The 20,201-nt window shown below is 40.5% G+C and overlaps 1 protein-coding gene and 1 long non-coding RNA gene across 4 annotated transcripts in view; one reads left to right on the top strand and one right to left on the bottom strand.

Annotated features, from left to right (window-relative positions):
* Positions 1-20,201, top strand: part of AMFR (autocrine motility factor receptor) — a 58,137-nt gene that overhangs the window by 13,317 nt on the left and 24,619 nt on the right. For 2 of the 3 annotated variants that reach the window (XM_028841320.2, XM_077986061.1), the window contains exons 3-10: positions 3,276-3,440; positions 4,746-4,898; positions 7,915-7,955; positions 8,118-8,250; positions 10,002-10,135; positions 11,279-11,389; positions 16,394-16,584; positions 19,755-19,858. In XM_028841320.2, the coding sequence (XP_028697153.1) occupies positions 3,276-3,440; positions 4,746-4,898; positions 7,915-7,955; positions 8,118-8,250; positions 10,002-10,135; positions 11,279-11,389; positions 16,394-16,584; positions 19,755-19,858 (1,032 nt within the window). Of the gene's footprint in view, positions 1-3,275; positions 3,441-4,745; positions 4,899-7,914; positions 7,956-8,117; positions 8,251-10,001; positions 10,136-11,278; positions 11,390-16,393; positions 16,585-16,913; positions 17,010-19,754; positions 19,859-20,201 lie in introns of all 3 variants that reach the window. The other variant, XM_077986060.1, reaches the window with a different exon arrangement.
* On the bottom strand, positions 8,761-20,158 carry LOC144338031 (uncharacterized). The gene is made up of 2 exons (XR_013411761.1): positions 18,736-20,158; positions 8,761-9,022 (listed from the first exon to the last, which is right to left on the bottom strand). It is a non-coding gene; the product is annotated as an uncharacterized LOC144338031 (long non-coding RNA).

Here is a 20,201-nt window from a genome sequence, read left to right as displayed (position 1 = left end):
GGTCAGGCCAGGCAGACTTGGTGGATTGATCTGGCACCAGTGGGCTTTATATACTTGCTTTTCCCTAAAAGGTTAGTTCTATCAGGTTGAAATTTATAGAAAGTATAACCTTGGAGTATTTTAGAGATTTTTTTTTACTAGATCCAGAGGTAATTATAATGAGCCTATTTATTTATTTATTTATTTATTTTTTTGAGACGGAGTCTTGCTCTGTCGCCCGGGCTGGAGTGCAGTGGTGCGATCTCGGCTCACTGCAAGCTCCGCCTCCCGGGTTTACGCCATTCTCCCTCCCGAGTAGCTGGGATTACAGGCGCCTGTCACCTCGCCCAGCTAGTTTTTTTTTTTGTATTTTTTAGTAGAGACGGGGTTTCACCGTGTTAGCCAGGATGGCCTCGATCTCCTGACCTCGTGATCCGCCCGTCTCGGCCTCCCAAAGTGCTGGGATTACAGGCTTGAGCCACCGCGCCAGGCCTAATGAGCATATTTCTTATCCAGCTCCACTTTTGGTTTTTTCAGCATCGATCGCATCTTCCCTGCTGTTCTATGTTGGTTTATTTGATGTTTAATGTCATCCAGTAGCATCAATTAGGAACCATTTTGAGTTAGAAATCCCTAGGATTGACATGGGTTTGCTCTGTGGGTGCTTAAAGTTCTAGAAATAGAGTAATGCTAGAGGCAAAGACATCGAATATCTAAAATGATTAAAATGTTAAGTGGAGGTTTAGAGCAAGGAAGCTTTTTGATTTTTTTTTTTAAGTGCTTAGTGCCTAGTATGGCACTTGTCTAACCATTTCACATATATTATGTATAATTCCCCCAAAAATTCTATGAGGTATATGCTGTTATTGTAAGACCTATTGTATAGATGAGGAAACTAAAGCACAGGGATGTTAAGTGACTTTCCCAAGGTCACACAGAAACTAAATGGCAGAGCCAAGTGGCAGTATCATTCAAAACCAGGGCACAAAATGTCCTAAGTTCACCTTGTACTTTTCCTGCATCAGGTCTGGAAACAGACATTCACCAGTGATTCCTAGTTCATGTTATTGGGCAATGATATTTAGAAGCCAAGTTGTATACTGACTGAGTGTGCTCATTGTTACTGGGGTGTCTCTGCCCTTTTGGTGGATCGAGTTAGGGCATAGTCTATGAGTTTTTTCCACTTTATTTTGTTCTCTACGAAAGATGTCTGGTCAGAGTACAGTGCGTTTAAGTTCTCAAAATCTTTAAGGAGTCACATTATTAATTTGTAGTACATTTTGCTTTTTTCTGTTTATTTTTTGAATTTCTGAAACAATTACATGGTTCCAAATTACATATAAAAGCATTCTTTTGGGAGACAAAGGTGGGATCACTTGAGCCCAGGAGTTTGAGACCAGCCTTGGCAACAGAGGGAGGCCCCATCTCTGTAAAATATATATATAAAAAACATTAGCCATGATGTCATGTGCCTGTAATCCCAGCTACTCAGGAGGCTGAGGTGGGAGGATCACTTGAGCCCAGGAGATTGGGGCTGCAGTGAGCTATGACTGGGCCACTGTACTCCAGCCAGGATGACAGAGTGAGACCCTGTCTCTTTAAAAAAAAAAAAAATATATATATATATATATATACACACATATATATATACGCACTTAGAATCATGCTTCCATAATTATCCTCTTCACTCAGTTCTCCCTGAGCCCCCTAGACGGCTTGATAGTCTATTTTAACATGTGGGGTGAACTAGACCCTCCTTATTCTCTCCTATTTCAGGGTTAGTGAAGATTGTTAAAACTGGAAGCCCTCTGTGTAAAAGAGTACAGTAAAGCAAATATGCATACACACTGCCCATGAGAATATATACTTACAGGACTGATTTGGAAGTTAGGTAGATTTTACTATAAACCATAAAAACATTTGCAATTTTTGATTTGACAGTGCTGAAGTAACTCATACAAAGATACATACAAAAATATTCAGCACAATTTTTTCTTTTTTTTTTTTTTTTTTTTTTGAGACAGAGTCTCACTCTGTTGCCCAGGCTGGAGTGCAGTGGCACGATCATGGCTCCCTGCAACCTCCACCTCCCAGGTTCAAGCAATTCTCGTGCCTCAGCCTCCTGAGTAGCTGGGATTACAGGCATGTGCCACTGCTCAGCTAATTTTTGTATTTTTAGTAGAGACAGGATTTTGCCATGTTACCCAGGCTGGTCTCGAACTCCTGGGCTTAAGTGATCCGCCTGCCCTGGCCTCCCAAAACGCTGGGATTTTGTGTGTGAGCCACCACGCCTGGCCCTCATTGTAATGTTTCTTTGAATGGTGAAAATTTTAAAACAGTTTCAGTGTCCATCTTTAGCCATTAAAACGGTATATTGGTATATTCAGAGAATATTCATTGACATTGGTAAGGTTCTCACAATACGATAGGTGAAAGAAAGCATTGTGCAAAAATTAATGTGTCTTGCACATAGGGAAAAGACAGGAAAATTCATAAAAATGGTAAGGCATCATTTTTTGTTTTCTTTGTCCTTTTTATGCCCCATTTATTATGGGCTGGCAAGTGATTGTGTTATTTTTTAATTTAGTAATTTTTTTAAAAAAGTCTAATCTTTTCTATTGTGTGAGAATCTGGAAGGTAGAAGTAGTAAAAATGATAGCCCTTACCATTCTTTTTCATTGTGCATTAAAAATGTAAGCATTTTTTTCTTTTTTTTGAGAGATGGTCTTGCTCTGTCGCCCAGGCTGGAGTGCAGTGGCATGATGATGGCTCACTGTAGCCTTGACCTCCTGGGCTCAAGCAATCCTCCCACCTTAGCCTCCTGAGTAGGCCTGGGACTACAGGTATGCACCACCACTCCCAGCTAATTTTTGTTTTTTTGTTTTTTTTTGGTAGAGATGGGTTTTCACCATGTTGCCCAGGCTGATCTCAAACTCTTGAGCTCAAGCTGTCCACCTGCCTCGGCCTCCAAAAGTGCTGGGATTACAGATATGAGCCACTGCGTTGGGCCTATTTCTTAATACATAAGTTACTAAACTCATATCACTATCCTTTGAATAGCTAACATACCATAATTGATTTAGGGTTATAGTCCAGAGTTTATAGATTACTTTCTGGGTGTCTTACCTCTGTTCAGATGGCTGCTTTTTGTTTTTTCTTCTGTTTTCTTGAGGACAAGTGTTAGAAAGCCAAGTGTGGAATACATCTTCCATAGAAACCAGCTTTTGTTATGGTAACTTCCCTCAAATGGGGTAGGTGTGATAGTACTCACCTTCATAAACATTTTTCTTTTTTAGCATCTCAAAGACAAATTTTGGAATTTTATTTTCTACAAGTTCATTTTCATCTTTGGTGTGCTGAATGTCCAAACAGTGGAAGAGGTGGTCATGTGGTGCCTCTGGTTTGCCGGACTTGTCTTTCTGCACCTGATGGTTCAGCTCTGCAAGGATCGATTTGAATATGTGAGTTTTTAGCCAAGCTTTTTGCTTGCTTAGTCACACGTTTGCCAGCTTTGAATTGTGTAACGTGAATGAGCCACAGCAGGCATGGTCAAGGTGGCTCTCCTGGGAAGACTTCTAGATCAGGCCCCCATTGCCTGTTTCTTGAAGAACTTTCTACAGCAGCCAAGAGATGCAGAATCGTAGTCTCCTGGTGAGCTTTCTTCCCAATCCCATAGTGTTTACATTACAGCTCACGTGGGGTCACTTCACCTATGCAGACTGTTTTGTTCACAGTGCAAGGAAACCTTGATACATAAACAATAAAATCTGGTCTTTTCTAGATATTTTCTGTTCCAGTCTCCTTCTGTCTCCCCCAGCTTACCCTGGTTCCTGGAGCTCTTCTTTCTGACTAGTTTATACTCTTTCCACCCCGGGCCAGGACTGAATTAGTTCCCTTAGCTTCCTTGGTTGCAGAAGTGAATCCTTTTGTGTCTGGTACAAGATCTGTCACTTGGTTTCAGATCATAGCTGTATGGGTGAACCCCCACCCATTAGTGACCTGAAGTAGTCTCATGAGTCCCAGATAAATGTGCACCCACAATGCTGCCCCTCAGTTAAACCCACTCCAGGGCCGTGTTTTTCCCTGTCTTTACCCAGTCCACATGGACCTTGCACCTTGGTGTGAGTTAATCTCACTCTCAAACCTTTATTTCTTTCACATTCAACCCTCATTTGAAGCCACAAACAGGAACTTCTAACCTCCCAAACTGGTTTTTTTAATCTCCGCCTGCGACCTCAGGAGTTACAGCTCCAGGCCTTCTTTTCAGACAGTTGCCTCTCTTTGCATAGTGCTGACATCACATTGTAATAGTGGTAAATCTGCGCCTGGATTGCATTTCAGTTGTTCTAGCCCTAATAGACTGGGAATGCCAGTTTCAGAGAGGAGGACTAGAGCAAGATTAAGAAAGAAATACAACAGAACAGGCATGTCCTGAGTCCTGTTGAAGGTGAGAGGAGAGAGTTGTATACCCTCAGAACATTGCTTCTAGGGGTTTATAATCCCAGTGCTAGGAGGATCCTTGAGAGTAAGGGATAAAAATATAATGCATATTGTTATATTCAGTATATTATATGACAAGGATCTCTAAATATCAGCTCATGCTCATATTTGGGTTATTGTAGAATAGGACCGTATAGTAGTGGGATGCTTTTCTGTGCTTAGCACAGAACCCTAAGTAGAGAAGCCAAGATGGACCTTGAATTTCTCAGTGAAGTTTAACACTTCCATGAAGAAGAATGAGCAGTTTCCCACTGTGTGCATTTCAGCTTTCCTTCTCGCCCACCACGCCAATGAGCAGCCACGGTCGAGTCCTGTCCCTGTTGGTTGCCATGCTGCTTTCTTGCTGTGGACTGGCGGCCGTCTGCTGCATCACCGGCTACACCCACGGAATGCACACCTTGGCTTTCATGGCTGCAGAGGTGAGATGCTGGACGCAGGACTTTCTCAGATTGTGTTTCTGTCTGTTTTCAAGGAAGCTGGATGTTTGACAGGTTATTTTCACCCAGGAAATGACAGATGGATATTTGGTCTTTCATTTTAACAAGCATTTCAGTTCCTTTTTGTGTGCTGGGTACTGGTACTGAATGCTTTTGTGTGGTATTTTATGTAATTCTTTCTTTACATAGGGGATAAAGATTTTACAAAATGATGAATATGTAAATTTTGAAGGAAAAATCTGGTCTATTCATGAATACTTTAAGATTTAAAAATTTTTTACTCTTTTAAACCTTTCTGAAAATACCAATTTCTGTTCAGTAGAAATAAAAATTCTCCAGCCTGGCCAATATTGTGAAATCCCATCTCTACTAAAAATACAAAAAAAAAAATTAGTTGGGCATGGTGGCGCACGTCTGTAGTCCCACGTGCTCGGGAAGCTGAGGCAGGAGAATTGCTTGAACCCAGGAGGAAGAGGTTGCAGTGAGCCAAGATCACGCCACTGCACTCCAGCCTGGGTGACAGAGCGAGACTCCGTCTCAAAAAAAAAACAAAACAAAAATTCTTTGTATGTCCTTATATTTAATGGCTGTATTTGCTTTTTCCTTAGTCCAAAGGCAAAATACCCATAATAAGTATTGTTAATTAAAAAATGAGATATTAGATAAACTGAAGCTAATTGGCTAATGTCAAAACACTTACTAAATGTGAACTACTAATTAGGAATTTGGTAGAGCAGAGTTAAAGTTTATTTCTGTTTGACAGCATTCATTTTGGAGTACATTTAGTAGTGTAAGTAAAATTAGAAAAGGAACATTTAAATATATAATGTTAATTATCATATTATAATATAATTAAAATACAATAGTCCTAATATAAACACTAGGATATGTAATCTTAGGTGAATACTTTCTGTATTTTAAAAATATGCAACTGTATTTCATCTTGACACAAAACCTGTTGAAAAATCTATTTATAATGACTTATTGCTTTAGGTATATTATATTGCAAAGCACAGTTAGAATGCTACTTACATTTGCCTTCTTTTGGTTCTCTAACTTTCAGCTAATATTAGTCCAAACTTTGAAAAGGATATACCTAAAAATAAACCCAATTAACTTAGGCCTGTCAGATCATACTATAGTATATACTTTTATTTTAGCTTGTTAGTGTTTATTCTTTTAAGATAATTTATCATATTACAGATTTGATATTTTAAACTAAATAATTTCTTATATTCATAGTGTTTCTCCTGTAAAATATTTTTCACTTACAAATGGGAATTTAATCTAAAACATAAACAATGTAATAGTTTTATTCTACTAGATTAAGAGGACTTTTTTCTTTTTTTCTTTTTTTTTTTTTTTTTTTGAGACGGAGTCTCGCTCTGTCGCCCAGGCTGGAGTGCAGTGGCTGGATCTCAGCTCACTGCAAGCTCCGCCTCCCGGGTTCACGCCATTCTCCTGGCTCAGCCTCCCAAGTAGCTGGGACTACAGGCGCCCGCCACCTCGCCCGGCTAGTTTTTTTTTGTATTTTTAGTAGAGACGGGGTTTCACCATGTTAGCCAGGATGGTCTCGATCTCCTGACCTCGTGATCCACCCGTCTCGGCCTCCCAAAGTGCTGGGATTACAGGCTTGAGCCACCGCGCCCGGCCGAGGACTTTTTTCTTAATGAAAAATATATATATATATTTTTTGAGACAAGGTCTCACTCTGTTGCCCAGTCTGGAGTGCAGTGGTGCGATCTCGGCTCACTGCAACTTCCACCTTGTGGGCTCAAGTGATCCTCCCTTTTTAGTCTCCCCAGTAGCTGGGGCCACAGGCATGAACCACCATGCCAGGCCAATTTTTGATTTTTTTGTAGAGATGGGGTTTTGCCGTGTTACCAGGCTGGTCTTGAACTCCTGAGATCAAGCAATCGGCCTGCCTTGACCTCCCAAAGTGCTGGGATTACAGGTGTTAGCCACTGTGCCTGGCCATCAATTTCTATAATAAAAAATACCCTTCAAGACCAGCCTAGCCAACATAGAAAGACCTTGTCTCTACAAAAAAAAAAAAAAAAAAAAAGTCACAAGAGGCTTATTTTGTCTGCCCCTCCCCTCCCCCCTTCCCCTTCTCCCCTTCCCCCTCTCCCCTCTCTCTTCTCTTCTCTCTTCTCTCTTCTCTTCTCTTCTCTTCTCTTCTCTTCTCTTCTCTTCTCTTCTCTTCTCTTCTCTTCTCTTCTCTTCTCTTCTCTTCTTTTGCTTTTGACAGAGTCTAGGGTCTGGCTCTGTCACCCAGGCTGGAGTGCTGTGGTGCAATTTCTGCTTACTGCAGCCTCCACCTCCCAAGCTCAATCCATCCTCTCACCTCACCCTCCCAAGTAACTGGGACTACCGGCACGTGCCCCCATGCCCATCTAATTTTTGTATTTTTTTGTAGAGATGGGATTTCACCATGTTGCCCAGGCTGGTTTTGAACTCCTGAGCTTGAGCAATCCTCCTGCCTTGGTCTCCCAAAGTGCTGGGATTAAAGGTGTGATGTGGCTGGCCTTATTTTGCTTTTGCTTGCTTTCATTCTTTTTTCTGCTGGTGGACAAAGGGAGTGCACAAAGCACTAGGGAGAGAGCAGGTCCTCATGTCTACGATAGCAGTACCTGAACTATACTTGGAGTTACAGCATCACCCTTCTGAGTAATCAGTGATAGTGACTTAATGCTGTGTGAAATAGAATTGATGGTCAAACTACCAGGATAAACCTCAAGATTGTAGGGGGATTCCCAGGGGATAGGTGTAATTGGTTGTCACTTATTAACAGGACTTTTCCTCAATAAAAGTTGAGTTTCTATGTCATAAAAATATTTTATGGAACTTTGAAGCAGAGAAAATAAAATAATGGGTAAACTTGAACAATCTGCTTTTTAATTGAACTGAGAAATGTTTGTCTTTTATCATTTTATAAAAATAAGTTTGGTCTGAGCAACGCTAAATTTTACTAAAAAGAAAATATCCTTTTTTATAGTCTCTTCTTGTGACAGTGAGGACTGCACATGTGATTTTACGGTGAGTGAAACTGGAGAGGGAGGTGATTGAGGCCTACTCATACAGTTGATTTTAAGATGTAGCAGGTATGAAATATATAAAAATCTGACTAAATTACAGTATGATTAAACCAAATTCAGTTGTAACAGTAAATTACTAAGGTGTTTTCTCTCTTCATTACAGATACGTAATTCACCTCTGGGACCTCAATCACGAAGGGACGTGGGAAGGAAAGGGGACGTACGTCTATTACACAGACTTCGTCATGGAGCTCACTCTCCTGTCCCTGGACCTCATGCACCATATTCACATGTTGGTAAGTTTCCTCAGAAGAAGCTCTAACAGAGGGCAAGCCTTTCAGAATCAGGAACAGTAATGGTTTCTTTATTAAAAAATGAAACTTTAGGAATAAGATGCGGATGGACTACTTAAAAGACTAAAAATGAATGTGGCTGCAAACCCTCCCTCTTTTTGCCACTGGGTGTAAGGCAGTGCCGTGGAATTGCTTTGGCTGGTGCCTAACTCAGGAGGTGTTTGTTGTCCTGGGAGACTTAGTTAACTCTGCTGACCAAGTCAATAGATTATTCTTTTAGCATGAAAGTAAGGAGCTGCCTTTCCCCAGTTTCTATGGCTTTAAATATTTAGCAGTTACTTTGTAGGTGGTAATGGGAATTCCTGCAGTGTTAGCTACTTCATGGATTCATACATTTTCCATCTTTGTAATTAAAAAAAGTCTTTATACTTAATTCCTACATTCCTACTACCATCATTGTTTACATTTTACTTTGATATGTTAGAAGTTACAGTGTCATAGATCTGCTTCATTGGTTGGCCTTTCAGTGATCTAGTAATGGTGAGAATTAAAATAGTTGGTGGGCAGTTTATTTAAATTATAAGCCCAGTAAGTATCATTTAAAAATTATTGGGCTAGACATGGCACATTTCTAAGTCTGCTTTTTGAAAGAAACTTTGAAAACATACTTTTTAAAGAAAGCATGTAATTCTTTTTTTTAAAAAAAGAGGCTCGGCCGGACGTGGTGGCTCACGTCTATAATCCCAGCTACTGGGGAGGCTGAGGCAGAGAATTGCTTAAACCTGGGAGATGAAGGTTGCAGTGAGCCGAGATCGCACCAGTGCACTCTAGCCTGGGCGACAGGGTGAGACTCCATCTCAAAAAAAAAAAGCCTCCCTCCCCCCTCAAAAAGGGGACAAATGGCCAAAGATAACTCTTAAGATTTTTTTGTCTTCTTTTTTTAAATTTTAATTTTTTTCCTCATGCTTGTTTCCTGAAGATTTTGTTGTGTTTAACTGCTTCTTTTAACAGTTTTCTTTTTATGTATTTGAGTACATACCTTCATAAATTGAGATATTTTAGACATATAGACATATAGTTTTAAAAATGTATTATGAACATTTTCCTATGCTAGCATCAGTTCTTCTAAGCCGTTTTAATACTTTCAGGATAAAAATGTCTTCAGATAGCTGTACCATGATTTAATAAACCACATCTCACAGTGGGTTATTTAGATTATATTCGGTTGTTTGCTATTTCACATTTTTACATATTTTTTATCATGTATTAGTTTGATAAAATTAGTTATATCTTGCTTTTTTTTATTTATCTAATATAGTCTTCCCATAATTGACCTTCAGAACTGTTACATATACAAATATAATAGTGTAATATGTAGTTGTATAATATAAATAAATGTAATTAATGAGTATATAATTTTACATTATATAAGTTTACAACCTAACTGTTCTTCTGCTGGACATTTTGTTCATTTTCATATTTTCTCTTTTATAATTTCATGGATAGACATCTTTTTGCATAAAGCTTTTCCATTTCTGATGAGTTTCTCAGGAAAGATGACTGGCAGTGGAGCACCTAGGCAGACGAGGATATGCCTTGTTTAGAGTAATGAGATACATCTGTGTATTTCCTTTCTGAAAAATATTGCAGTTCACCATCGCCAACAGTGAAGAGCTTCTGCTGCATACTGCGCCTTCATCACTAGCAAGTTCATGTTCACTTTTACCATGTATTTTACTCTCTTTCTTTCTAAGTTATTTGGCAACATCTGGTTATCCATGGCTAGCTTGGTCATCTTTATGCAGCTTCGTTACCTGTTTCATGAGGTGCAGCGTCGAATTCGTCGGCACAAGAACTATCTGCGTGTGGTTGGGAACATGGAGGCCAGGTGAGGAAACATAAGTTGATGTTGCCTAAGTTTACTCATTTTAGCTTTTTAATAACAACAGATTCCAGAGTATGTCAGAATGCATGTTTGTAAACTGCTAACAGTGGTGGAGAGGAGAGGCTCTGGAGTCAGACTGCCCGGGTGTGAATCCCCGCTTAGGTGCTGGGTGATTTGGGGCAGTTTACTTCATCTCTAAATTAGGGATGAAAACAGAACCTTCTGCCTGAACCTTTGGGAGAATTTGGTGAGATAATTCGTGTATTTAGAATAGTACTGGGCACGTAGTGCTCAGTATTAGGCTCTTATTCGTCATGATTTTATTGTCATTATTATCAAATAGACGCTTCATTGGGCTTCTGTCCTGCTCATTTCGTGAAAGTGGGTCTCAATTATTCTCTGCATATGCATGTTTACACACACATACTTAACCTCATTGAAGGAGGCACTCTTTTGCCAAGCTGAGGCTAAACCATGCCTGGAGGTGCAAGATTAATGGGTATCCTCTTTGTGCCCAGGGGGACAGCCTGGATCACTTCTTTGTGGCCAGGGACACAGATTGGATCTCTGGGGGCCTTACTTCTCTGATTTGTCTGGATATGTTCTCCGATGTCTTCACTAAAAGCAGTCATTGTTATTATTACTATTTTGGAGACGTCGTCTCGCACTGTCACCAGGCTGGAATGCAGTGGCGCAATCTCGGCTCACTGCAACCTCCGCCTCTTGGGTTGAAGCGATTATCCTGCCTCAGCCTCCTGAGTAGCTGGGATTACAGACGCCCGCCACCACACCCGGCTAATTTTTGCGTTTTTAGTAGAGACGGGGTTTCACCATGTTGGTTAGGCTGGTCTTGAACTCCTGACCTCATGATCCTCCTGCCTCAGCCTCCCAAAGTGCTAGGATTACAGGTATGAGCCACCGCACTCGGCCTAGCAGCCATTATTTAGACAAAGTTCCTGTGCATAAGTTTCTCACTCACTTTTTAATGGGCTTTGAAGGTAAATTATATTTTTGATTATCAAGAATGTTTTGCTGAACACGCTTTCTCTGTAACTGTGCTGTGATATAGGTGCAGTCTATCAAGTGGTGTTTAGTGTGTGTGTGGAACTGACCAAGGTTCCTGCTGGGCTTGTTTTGTTTCCACAGGTTTGCAGTTGCAACTCCAGAGGAGCTGGCTGTCAACAATGACGACTGTGCCATCTGTTGGGACTCCATGCAGGCTGCGCGGAAACTGCCCTGCGGACATCTTTTCCACAAGTAGGAGCTTTGTGAAGGGCCCTGTGGGACGGGTGTTCTGTCCAGGGTGTGTGGGTGCTTTTTGTACCCAGGCTTGAGACTCATCCTAGTGGAGGAGTGGGGACATTACCTCCGCCTGGCCTTGCTGCTGGCACTGCGTGTTCTGGGAAGCTCTTGGGTGTCCTTCTTTGTTCCTTAGCCTCTTCCCTACATCATAGGACTGTTTCCCTCCCATAGTTTGCCATCTTAATTTCTGGGTATGGTAACTGTCTTCATATTTCTTCTCCATTTTAGCTCTGAAGTACAGCAAATATGTCTGTAAGATTTAAAAGAAAGGATTAGCGGGGAGTCCTTATTTTCAGACAGCTTATTATCTAACTGGGAGAGAGAGAATATATAATTTTGCATTTTGTATATGCCCAAAAGAAGCCTAAAATCTCACCAGAGAAGTGGATTGAGATGGGTTGTAGACCAGGACCACTAAACAGCACAAAAGAGCTGTGTCTGTTATCAAGGATTACAAATAGTCTCTTCTGTAATCCTTCCAGATGGAAGTAGATCTAAGATGTCACTGGGGCTCTGTCTGTCTCACATAAATGACTGTGTGTATAAGTTTGATGTTTTGATGTTAATGGACCTTGAGGTACCTTTTGGCCTTTTGCATGTGTTTTCAATTTTGCATATTGGGAAAGTTCTGATCTTTGCATCTTTAATCTTCCTTTCTTTATTTTATAGTCTCAAAGGGTTTTTCTTCTTCTTTTTTATATAGGGCTTTGGAGCTAGAGTCTCAGTAACTCAACACATTGTTGACAGATTTTTTTTTTTTTTTTTTTTTTTTATGTGCTGAGTGCTGTGTTAGGCTCTGGGGATAAAATGAAAATGACTAGTGTGGTCATTGCTTTCCTGTAGCTTACAGTCGAACGGAGGATTCAAACGTGAATCAGAACCAGGCATATTTATGAATTTTAAAGTATCAATGAGATAAGTGCTTTAAAGCAAAGGAACATAGTTCTTGAGAGCTTGTAATGAAAAAATCCGACTCAAACTTGAAGGAAGTGACTCTTGAGGATAAGTAGGAGTTAAGTCAACAAAAGGAGGGATCAGGTGGTACTAGGTACTTGAGAGAGAGGGTGCATCTGTGCAGCAGGAAGAAATGGAAGAGACTAAAAGAGAAGCTGTGTGGCTGATCCCAGAGAGTAAAGGACAAGGTGTCCGCTGAGGCAGAAGACACATAGGCAGGGTCTGGAGGACCACTGGGAGTGGTGAGATGCTGTTGAACATTGAGTAAGGATTGGCGGGTAAGATTTGCTGTTTGAAGAGATCCAGGGGGATTGGTTAGTAATGGCTGCAGTGGTTCAGGGGTAATCCTAGCACTTTGGGACACTGAGGCAGGTGGATCACCCAAGGTCAGGAGTTTGAAACCAGCCTGACCAACATGGTGAAACCCCACCTCTACTAAAAATACAAAAAAATTAGCTGGGCGTGGTGGCGGGTGCCTGTAATCCCAGCTACTTGGGAGGCTGAGGCAGGAGAATTGCTTCAGCCTGGGAGGTGGAGGTTGCAGTAAGCTGAGGTCACGCCATTGTACTCCAGCCTGGGCAACAAGAACGAAACTCTGTCTCAAAAAAAAAAAAAGAAATTGTAACTTGGACTCTGGTGGTACAAGTAGAGTTAGTGAGAAGACAGATTTGAGGGGATCAGGAAGGATGTGGTGCTAGACCAGCTGAGGGAAAGTGAGGAATGAAAGAGGTGCCAGGGTTTCCCTAGTTGTGCGGGTTGGACAGTTGGGTGTAGAGCGGTGCACGTTCGTTGAGGTTGGGAAGACCAGGGAATTTGCACACATTTCTCAAAATTATTTCAGTTAGCCCCTAAGGAGCTTGGAGGCTAGTTGGGAAGAATAAACTCAGAATAACTCTATTTTAGCTCAGAAATAATATCTTCAAGCATATGTTAGATTAATTCTATGATTTAATTTCTTTGAGGCAAAATTCAGATAATATACATTTAACCATTTTAAAATGTACAGTTCAGTGGCTGCTAATGTGTTCACAATGTTATGCAACCACCCTTCTCGCTAGTTTCAAAACCTTTTTATCACTCCACAATAGCGCCTCATAGTCACTAAGTAAGCACTCTTCATTCCTTCCTTCTCCATCGCCTGGCAACCACTAATCCACTTTCTGTCTCTATGGATTTACCTATTCTGGACATTTCATATAAAGGAATCATATAACGTGACTTTTTGTGACTGACGTCTTTCGCTTAATATTTTTTGAGGTCATCCAAGTTGTAGCATGTATCAGTACTTCATTACATTTTATGGGTGAATTTAAGTAATTTTATAAATTAAACAATTAGTTTATCCATTCATCCATTGGTGGACATTTGGGTTGTTTCCACATTTTGACTATTATGAATAATGCTGGTAGGAACATGTGCTTGTGAGAAGTATCTGTTTGAGGACTTGTTCCCACTTCTTTTGGGTATATGCCTAGGAGTGGAATTTCTGGATCACGTGATAATTCTGTTTAACTTTAGAGGAAATGCCAAACTGTTTTCTACAGCAGCTGTACCACTTGATATTCCCACCAACAATACCTGAGGGGTCTAGTTTCTTCATACATCTTGCCAACACTTGTCATTTTCTATTTTTGTTATTATAGCCATTCTTGTGGGTGTGAAGTGTTATCTCATTATGGTGAATTTTGTTTTGTTTTTTAGTAATAATTCTTAAATATAGTTTTTTTATTCTGGTAAAATATAACAAAAAATTTACTGTTAGCTATTTTTAAGTATATGGTTTGGTGGCATGGAGTATAGTCATATTGTTGTATAGCCTTCATCACCATCTATCTCCAGAACTTTTTCATCTTATGAAACTGAAATTGTCTCCAGTATACAGAAAGTCCCTCTCTGTTTCTCCCGAAGCCCTTGGCACTCACCATTCTATATTTTGTCTCTATGAATTACTCTAGATACCTCTGTTGGCTTTGGGTTTAGTTTGCTATTTTTCTGGTTCTATAGGCATAAAGTTAGGTTTTTGACTTGAGAGCTTTCTTCTTTTTAGGCATTTTCTGCTACAAATTGGCCTCTGAGCATTGCTTCCACTGCATCTCATAAGTTTGGATACGTTGTGGTTTTGTTTTCATTTGTCTCAAAGTGTCTCATTTCCCAAAGTGATTTCTTCTTTACTCAGTGGTTGCTTAAGAGTTAGGATTTAATTTTAAAACACTTATCTGCCTCGGGTTGAGTGAACAAATAGTTGTTAGGATGTGCTCTTGGTTGGCTTTACTTTGTAGCTTTGGGAATGATTGTGTGCTGAGAATCTAAGGCAAATTCATTTTAATTTGTGATAAAGGTAATGCCTATATTCTTGCAGACACAATAGCTAGATAATTTGTTGCTATAGAGGATATTTTTACAACATTTCAGAGTCCAGTGAATAGATCCGTTTTCTCTCTAAAGTTTGATTTCTCTCAGTTAAGGAACTCTAGCATTTTTTTCAAAACAGAAAACTATATCTAACTAGTTGTACTCACCTTGGAGTTTTTAGGCTGTTATATTTAATGTGGGAGGATTTTGCACTCTGTGAAATAAATTTAGATTTGCTTATAAAAAGTATGTCACAGTGTAGCGTTATTGGAAGGCAAGGATCTTGCATACTTTTGTAATCCCCCGCAAGGCTAATGTTATTCTACTAGTGGTGTGATTTCAGGGTGTCACTAGGACAAGTGGACTTAAAAAAAATCACTTATTTGACTAAATTATCACAGACAAATTATAGGTATTTAATTATTGCAAAATATGATAGAGTTGGGTATATACATACAGACAGATGACATTATTTTGGAACACGACTGTCACACACTCTCATGACACGGAGTGAGTAAGAAGTAGCTCTATCTTGGCCTCTAGGAAACTCCTGTTACTTATGTACCATTTGGTTGCTGGAGACTCTGAGGATTATCGTATTATGGTGAGGTTTTCCTTTATAACTTTATATCTACACATGTTCATAGATATTTAAAAGAAGATACAGCATTTTTATTGAGTGCCTACTTGCGCCCTTAGAGAAAGATAACAAATTCTCATAAAATGGGAGGGACCTTGGAGATTAATTCATCCGGCCATCTCATTCTTTAGTGGAGAGGACTAGTCAAGAGAGGCTGAAGGGTTTGCCTGGATCACACAGCTAGTTAGAGGGAGAATTGGGACTGATCTCACATTTTCTGCTTCTTACTCTAGTATCCTTTCCTTTAATGGACACCTCAAGTATTTACTGAGTGTCTACCATAATTAATGCATTATCATCTCCTGAGAGAGGGCAAAAGAAGCTTCAGCCTTGTTGGGAAAGCAGCATGCAAAGAGAAGAGGGTGGAGGAGGTTGAGGTGGTGAATGGAGAGGAGAAGTTACAGGTGAGCCAGGGGAACGGGGAGGTAAGGACCTGTAGGGCTGTCATGCTTAAGGAAAAAGCAGATGGGAGGTCTTAGCAAGTTTGGTGCCAGATAAGTGAGTTGGAAGGAGAGGAGCTTGAGTGAATGAGTGAGATTTTTGACATCAAGATTTTGAAGACAAGGCCAAGGCTATGACTGTGCTAGTGGTAGCTAAAGCAGAGTGAAAGATGTGAGCGTCAGAGTGGAGGACTCAAGGATACGAGAGGCCAGGGTGTTGGATGATTCAGCCACATGGATTTTGAAGTAGCCAAATAGAATTGGATGAGAAGATGGTGAGCCATGCTAGGAAGTCCCATTGAAAAGGGGTCACAACCAGGAGCTTGGTAGATGACTTCATATGGTAAAGAATTCATGTTCCCAGCAGGACACGCTGGAAGTGTATTAAAATGAAGTAGGGCAAAGAGGTAATGTCCATAAATGCTTCTTAACACTTAAATCTCACTAGTGGTGGAGAGAAAATCAAATTGGAGCACATTTGACAGATCCAGAGTACTTCTGGGTGAATTCTTACAAAGTATGCTAAGGAACAGTCGAGGATGCTGACGTATGTTCTTTTGGACTTTTTGGTAGCTCCTGTCTTCGTTCCTGGCTAGAACAAGACACCTCCTGTCCAACATGCAGAATGTCTCTTAATATTGCTGACAATAATCGTGTCAGGGAAGACCATCAAGGAGAGAATTTGGATGAGAATTTGGTTCCTGTAGCAGCAGCCGAAGGGAGACCTCGCTTAAACCAACACAATCACTTCTTCCATTTCGATGGTTAGTTGGTTTCAACCTCTAAAACTATACCTAAGGGATGTTCTCCCCTAGGCAGATACTATTTTAATTATAAATTGCCCTGTACAGACCAGTTTAATATTATGCAGTCATGTGCCCCATAACGACATTTCAGTCCATGACAAACCGCATATACGGCAATGGTCCCATAAGATGATAATGGACCTAAAAAATTCCTGTGGCCTGGTATTTACTACAATTTTTATCATTACTTTAAAGTGTACTCATACTTACATAGAAAAAAAATTTACTGTAAAGCAGCCTCAGGCAGGTCCTTCAGGAGGTTCCAGAATAAGGTATTGTTATTCTAGAAGATGACAGCTGCATGCGTATTGCTGCCCCTGAAGACCTTCCAGTGGTACAAGAGGTGGAGGTGGACCACAGCGATACTGATGCTCCTGACCTGTGTAGGCTTAGGCTAATGTGTGTGTTTGTATCTTAGTTTTTAGCCAAAAAAATTTAAAAAGTAAAATTAAAACTTTTAGAAATAGAAAAACTCTTGCAGAATAAAAAAGAAAATATTTTTAATAGCTGTACAGGGTGTTTGGATTTTAAGCTAAGTGTTACTACAAGAGTCAAAAAGTTAAAAATTAAGTTTATGAAGTAAAAAACTTATAGTAAGCTAAATTTAATTTATTGAAGAAAGAAACATTTTGTCATGAATTTAGTGTAGCCTAAGTGTACGGTGTTTATAAAGTCTACAGGAGCACACAGTAATGTCCTAGGCCTTCACATTTCACCACTCACTGACTCACCTAGAGCAGCCTTAATCCTGCAAGCTTCATTCCTGGTAAGTGCCCTATGCAAGTGTTTTGTGTTTTTTTGTACCATATTTTTACTACATGTTTTCTATTAGATATGTTTAGATACACAAATACTTAGCACTGTGTTACAACTGCCTCCAGTACCGTAACATGCTGTACAGGATTGTAGCCTAGAGCAATAGACTATATCATATAGCCTGGGTGTATAGTAAGTTATACCATTTAGGTTTATGTAAATACACTCTTATGATGTTTGCACAACGATGAAATCACCTAGCAACACATTTATCAGAACGTGTCCCTGTTGTTAAGCTACGCATTGACTGTATTTCAATTTTAATTGAAAGCATTTAGGTGGGAGGGATGGATAGACAGATGGATAGAGATAGAACAAACAGAGGGATGCCAGGCATTTTGCCCGATTCCATGTCAGTATGGGCAGGGTGGGGCAGGAGGGTGGAGAAGTAAAACTAAATCAACCATGCCTTCGTAATTAATTAACACTTAATTAGCTCAATAGTTAACCTTTCCTAATAATGTATTGCATTTGTGTAGCATTTAAGCATATAATGAAGGATCATTGAGAAGCCTTTCTAGTGAGTACCACAAGCAGAATCAGAGCTGGAACCCTGTTGCTTTGTCCATAAAATATAAATGTTCTGCCTCCCAGCAGTGTTAAAAGGAGTTGTAATGAAAACCACACTTAAAATTCTAAGGCTGTGACATATCAGGGTCTGGTTGATCATCCTTCCTTAATTCACATTAAGCTGCTGTTGATTTTCAACAGTCCAGTACTGCTAAATTCTGTGAGTTCATGTTTATAATTGTTACTGTAACACAAGTGTCCCTGGAATTTTGTTAGCAGTAGTGCTATTCACATCCCCAATTTGAGTTTCAAGAATGGGGTACAGTGGGGATGGTGTCATGTTGGTGAAATCCTTCAAAGAAAGGACCAGGGGGAGTAGAGTCATATCTTCTAAAAGAGTAGGTGGGGCTACTTGGCTGGCTGCGCCCAGAATGTTAGAGGGGTTTAGGGGGCCTGGTTTGGTGGCTGTGAATGAAGGGCTCTTCCAGGTAAAACTTCTGAAATATACTAGCAATATTGGAGATGAGACCTGGCTATCCAATCCATTATTTTATGAATTATGACTACTAAAACTTTAGTCAAAATAGATAAACTCAACTTTATTTCTCCCTAGTTAGTACATGAAATAAGTATCCATTTCTTAAATGGGTACATTTTGTTTGTACCCATCTCAAGACCTTTGAGATGGCCATTCCACTTGATTTTCTTTCTTTTTTTTTTTTTTTTGAGACGGAGTCTTACCCTGTCTCCAGGCTGGACTGCAGTGGTGTGATCTCAGCTCACTGCAACCTCCGATTCCCTGGTTCAAGCGATTCTCCTGCCTCAGCCACCCAAGTAGCTGGGATTACAGGCACGTGCCACCATGCCTGGCTAATTTTTGTATTTTTAGTAGAGACGGGGTTTCACCGTTCTGGCCAGGATGGTCTCGATCTCCTGACCTTGTGATCTGTCTGCCTTAGCCTCCCACAAGTGTTGGGATTACAGGTGTGAGCCATTGCGCCTGGCCACACTTGATTTTCTATTCCATGCATCAGAGTTTCTTTGTGAAGGAATGAAAAGCAGCCTTAAACGTGTAGCTTGATATTGGGTTGTTTTACAGCCTATTCTTGGTGCTGTTGTATCTTGGGCTCCTGTTTTCTTCGGGAAATAACAGAAGTAGCAGACTTTTTGGTGCTGTTAGTCTACAAGCCTGTGTTGTAGAATAGCATGATTTAAAAAGAATTTTGAATCAGAAAACCAAGGCTTTTAAGATTAAAGAAAAAATACTTCCTGAAAGTAAATGTGAAAATGCCTCCAAATGAATAGTCATTTGTGTAGCTCGTGAAAGAGAGGAGCCAAAGCTCATGTGTTATAGAAGCTTAGAGCCTTGAAAAGCTTCTTCATCTCCCAGGCTGAGCGTGTGAGGGTGCTGGGTTGGGCTGCATCCAGCCCCCCTGGAAAGCAGGATTGCTCAGCAGTGAAGGGTTCTAGGGCTTGCCTGTCTGGCTTCACATCTTGGCCATCATAGTTAAACTGTGTGATCTTGGACAAGTCCCCTAACTTCTGAGTGCCTCAGAGACCAAAGACCAAGGGTATTAGTGCTGTATCTTTGAGAAGGATACTAGGAGAATGATAATAGGAGGTACCATGTGGGATGTAGTGAGGATTAAATGAGCTAGTCCACGTGGAACACTTGGCATGAGAGGCCTGCCATATAGGAAGCCCTCAGTGAACACCAGCCATTACAGCGGCTGCTGTGAGAGCAGATGATGGGGGAAGGAGTCAGGGCTCTGAAACTTATTCTGGATTCTTGTTTGTTTCAGGGTCTCGGATTGCGAGCTGGCTGCCAAGTTTTTCGGTTGAAGTGATGCACACCACCAACATTCTTGGCATTACACAGGCCAGCAACTCCCAGCTCAATGCAATGGTAAGGCCTGCTAGCTGCGTTAAGAGGATGACTAGGAATTAGGAGGGAAGGAACAGCTAGAGCGTGTGTGCTGGGTATATGACCTTGTTGGTCTTACTCTGCTCTGGCAGAATAGAAGGAATTTTAGGGGCTTCTTTTTATTTACTGGGACTGTTTACATTCCTGTGTTTTAAATTTTGAAACTTTCATTTTATTTCTTTGGCGGATAATCTAACCTTTTCTGAACACTACTAGGTTCACTCTGTTGTAATCTAGGCCTACCTTGGGACTCCTTTGATTTTAGCCAAAAAAAAAAAGACAGGGTCTTCCTTCATTGCCCAGGCTGGAGTGCAGTGGTGCAGTC

The sequence above is a fragment of the Macaca mulatta genome, chromosome 20 (assembly GCF_049350105.2).
Source record: "Macaca mulatta isolate MMU2019108-1 chromosome 20, T2T-MMU8v2.0, whole genome shotgun sequence".
Lineage (NCBI taxonomy): Eukaryota > Metazoa > Chordata > Mammalia > Primates > Cercopithecidae > Macaca > Macaca mulatta.
Note: the sequence above shows the minus strand (reverse complement) of the source record. Positions and strands in the feature narration are given on the sequence as shown.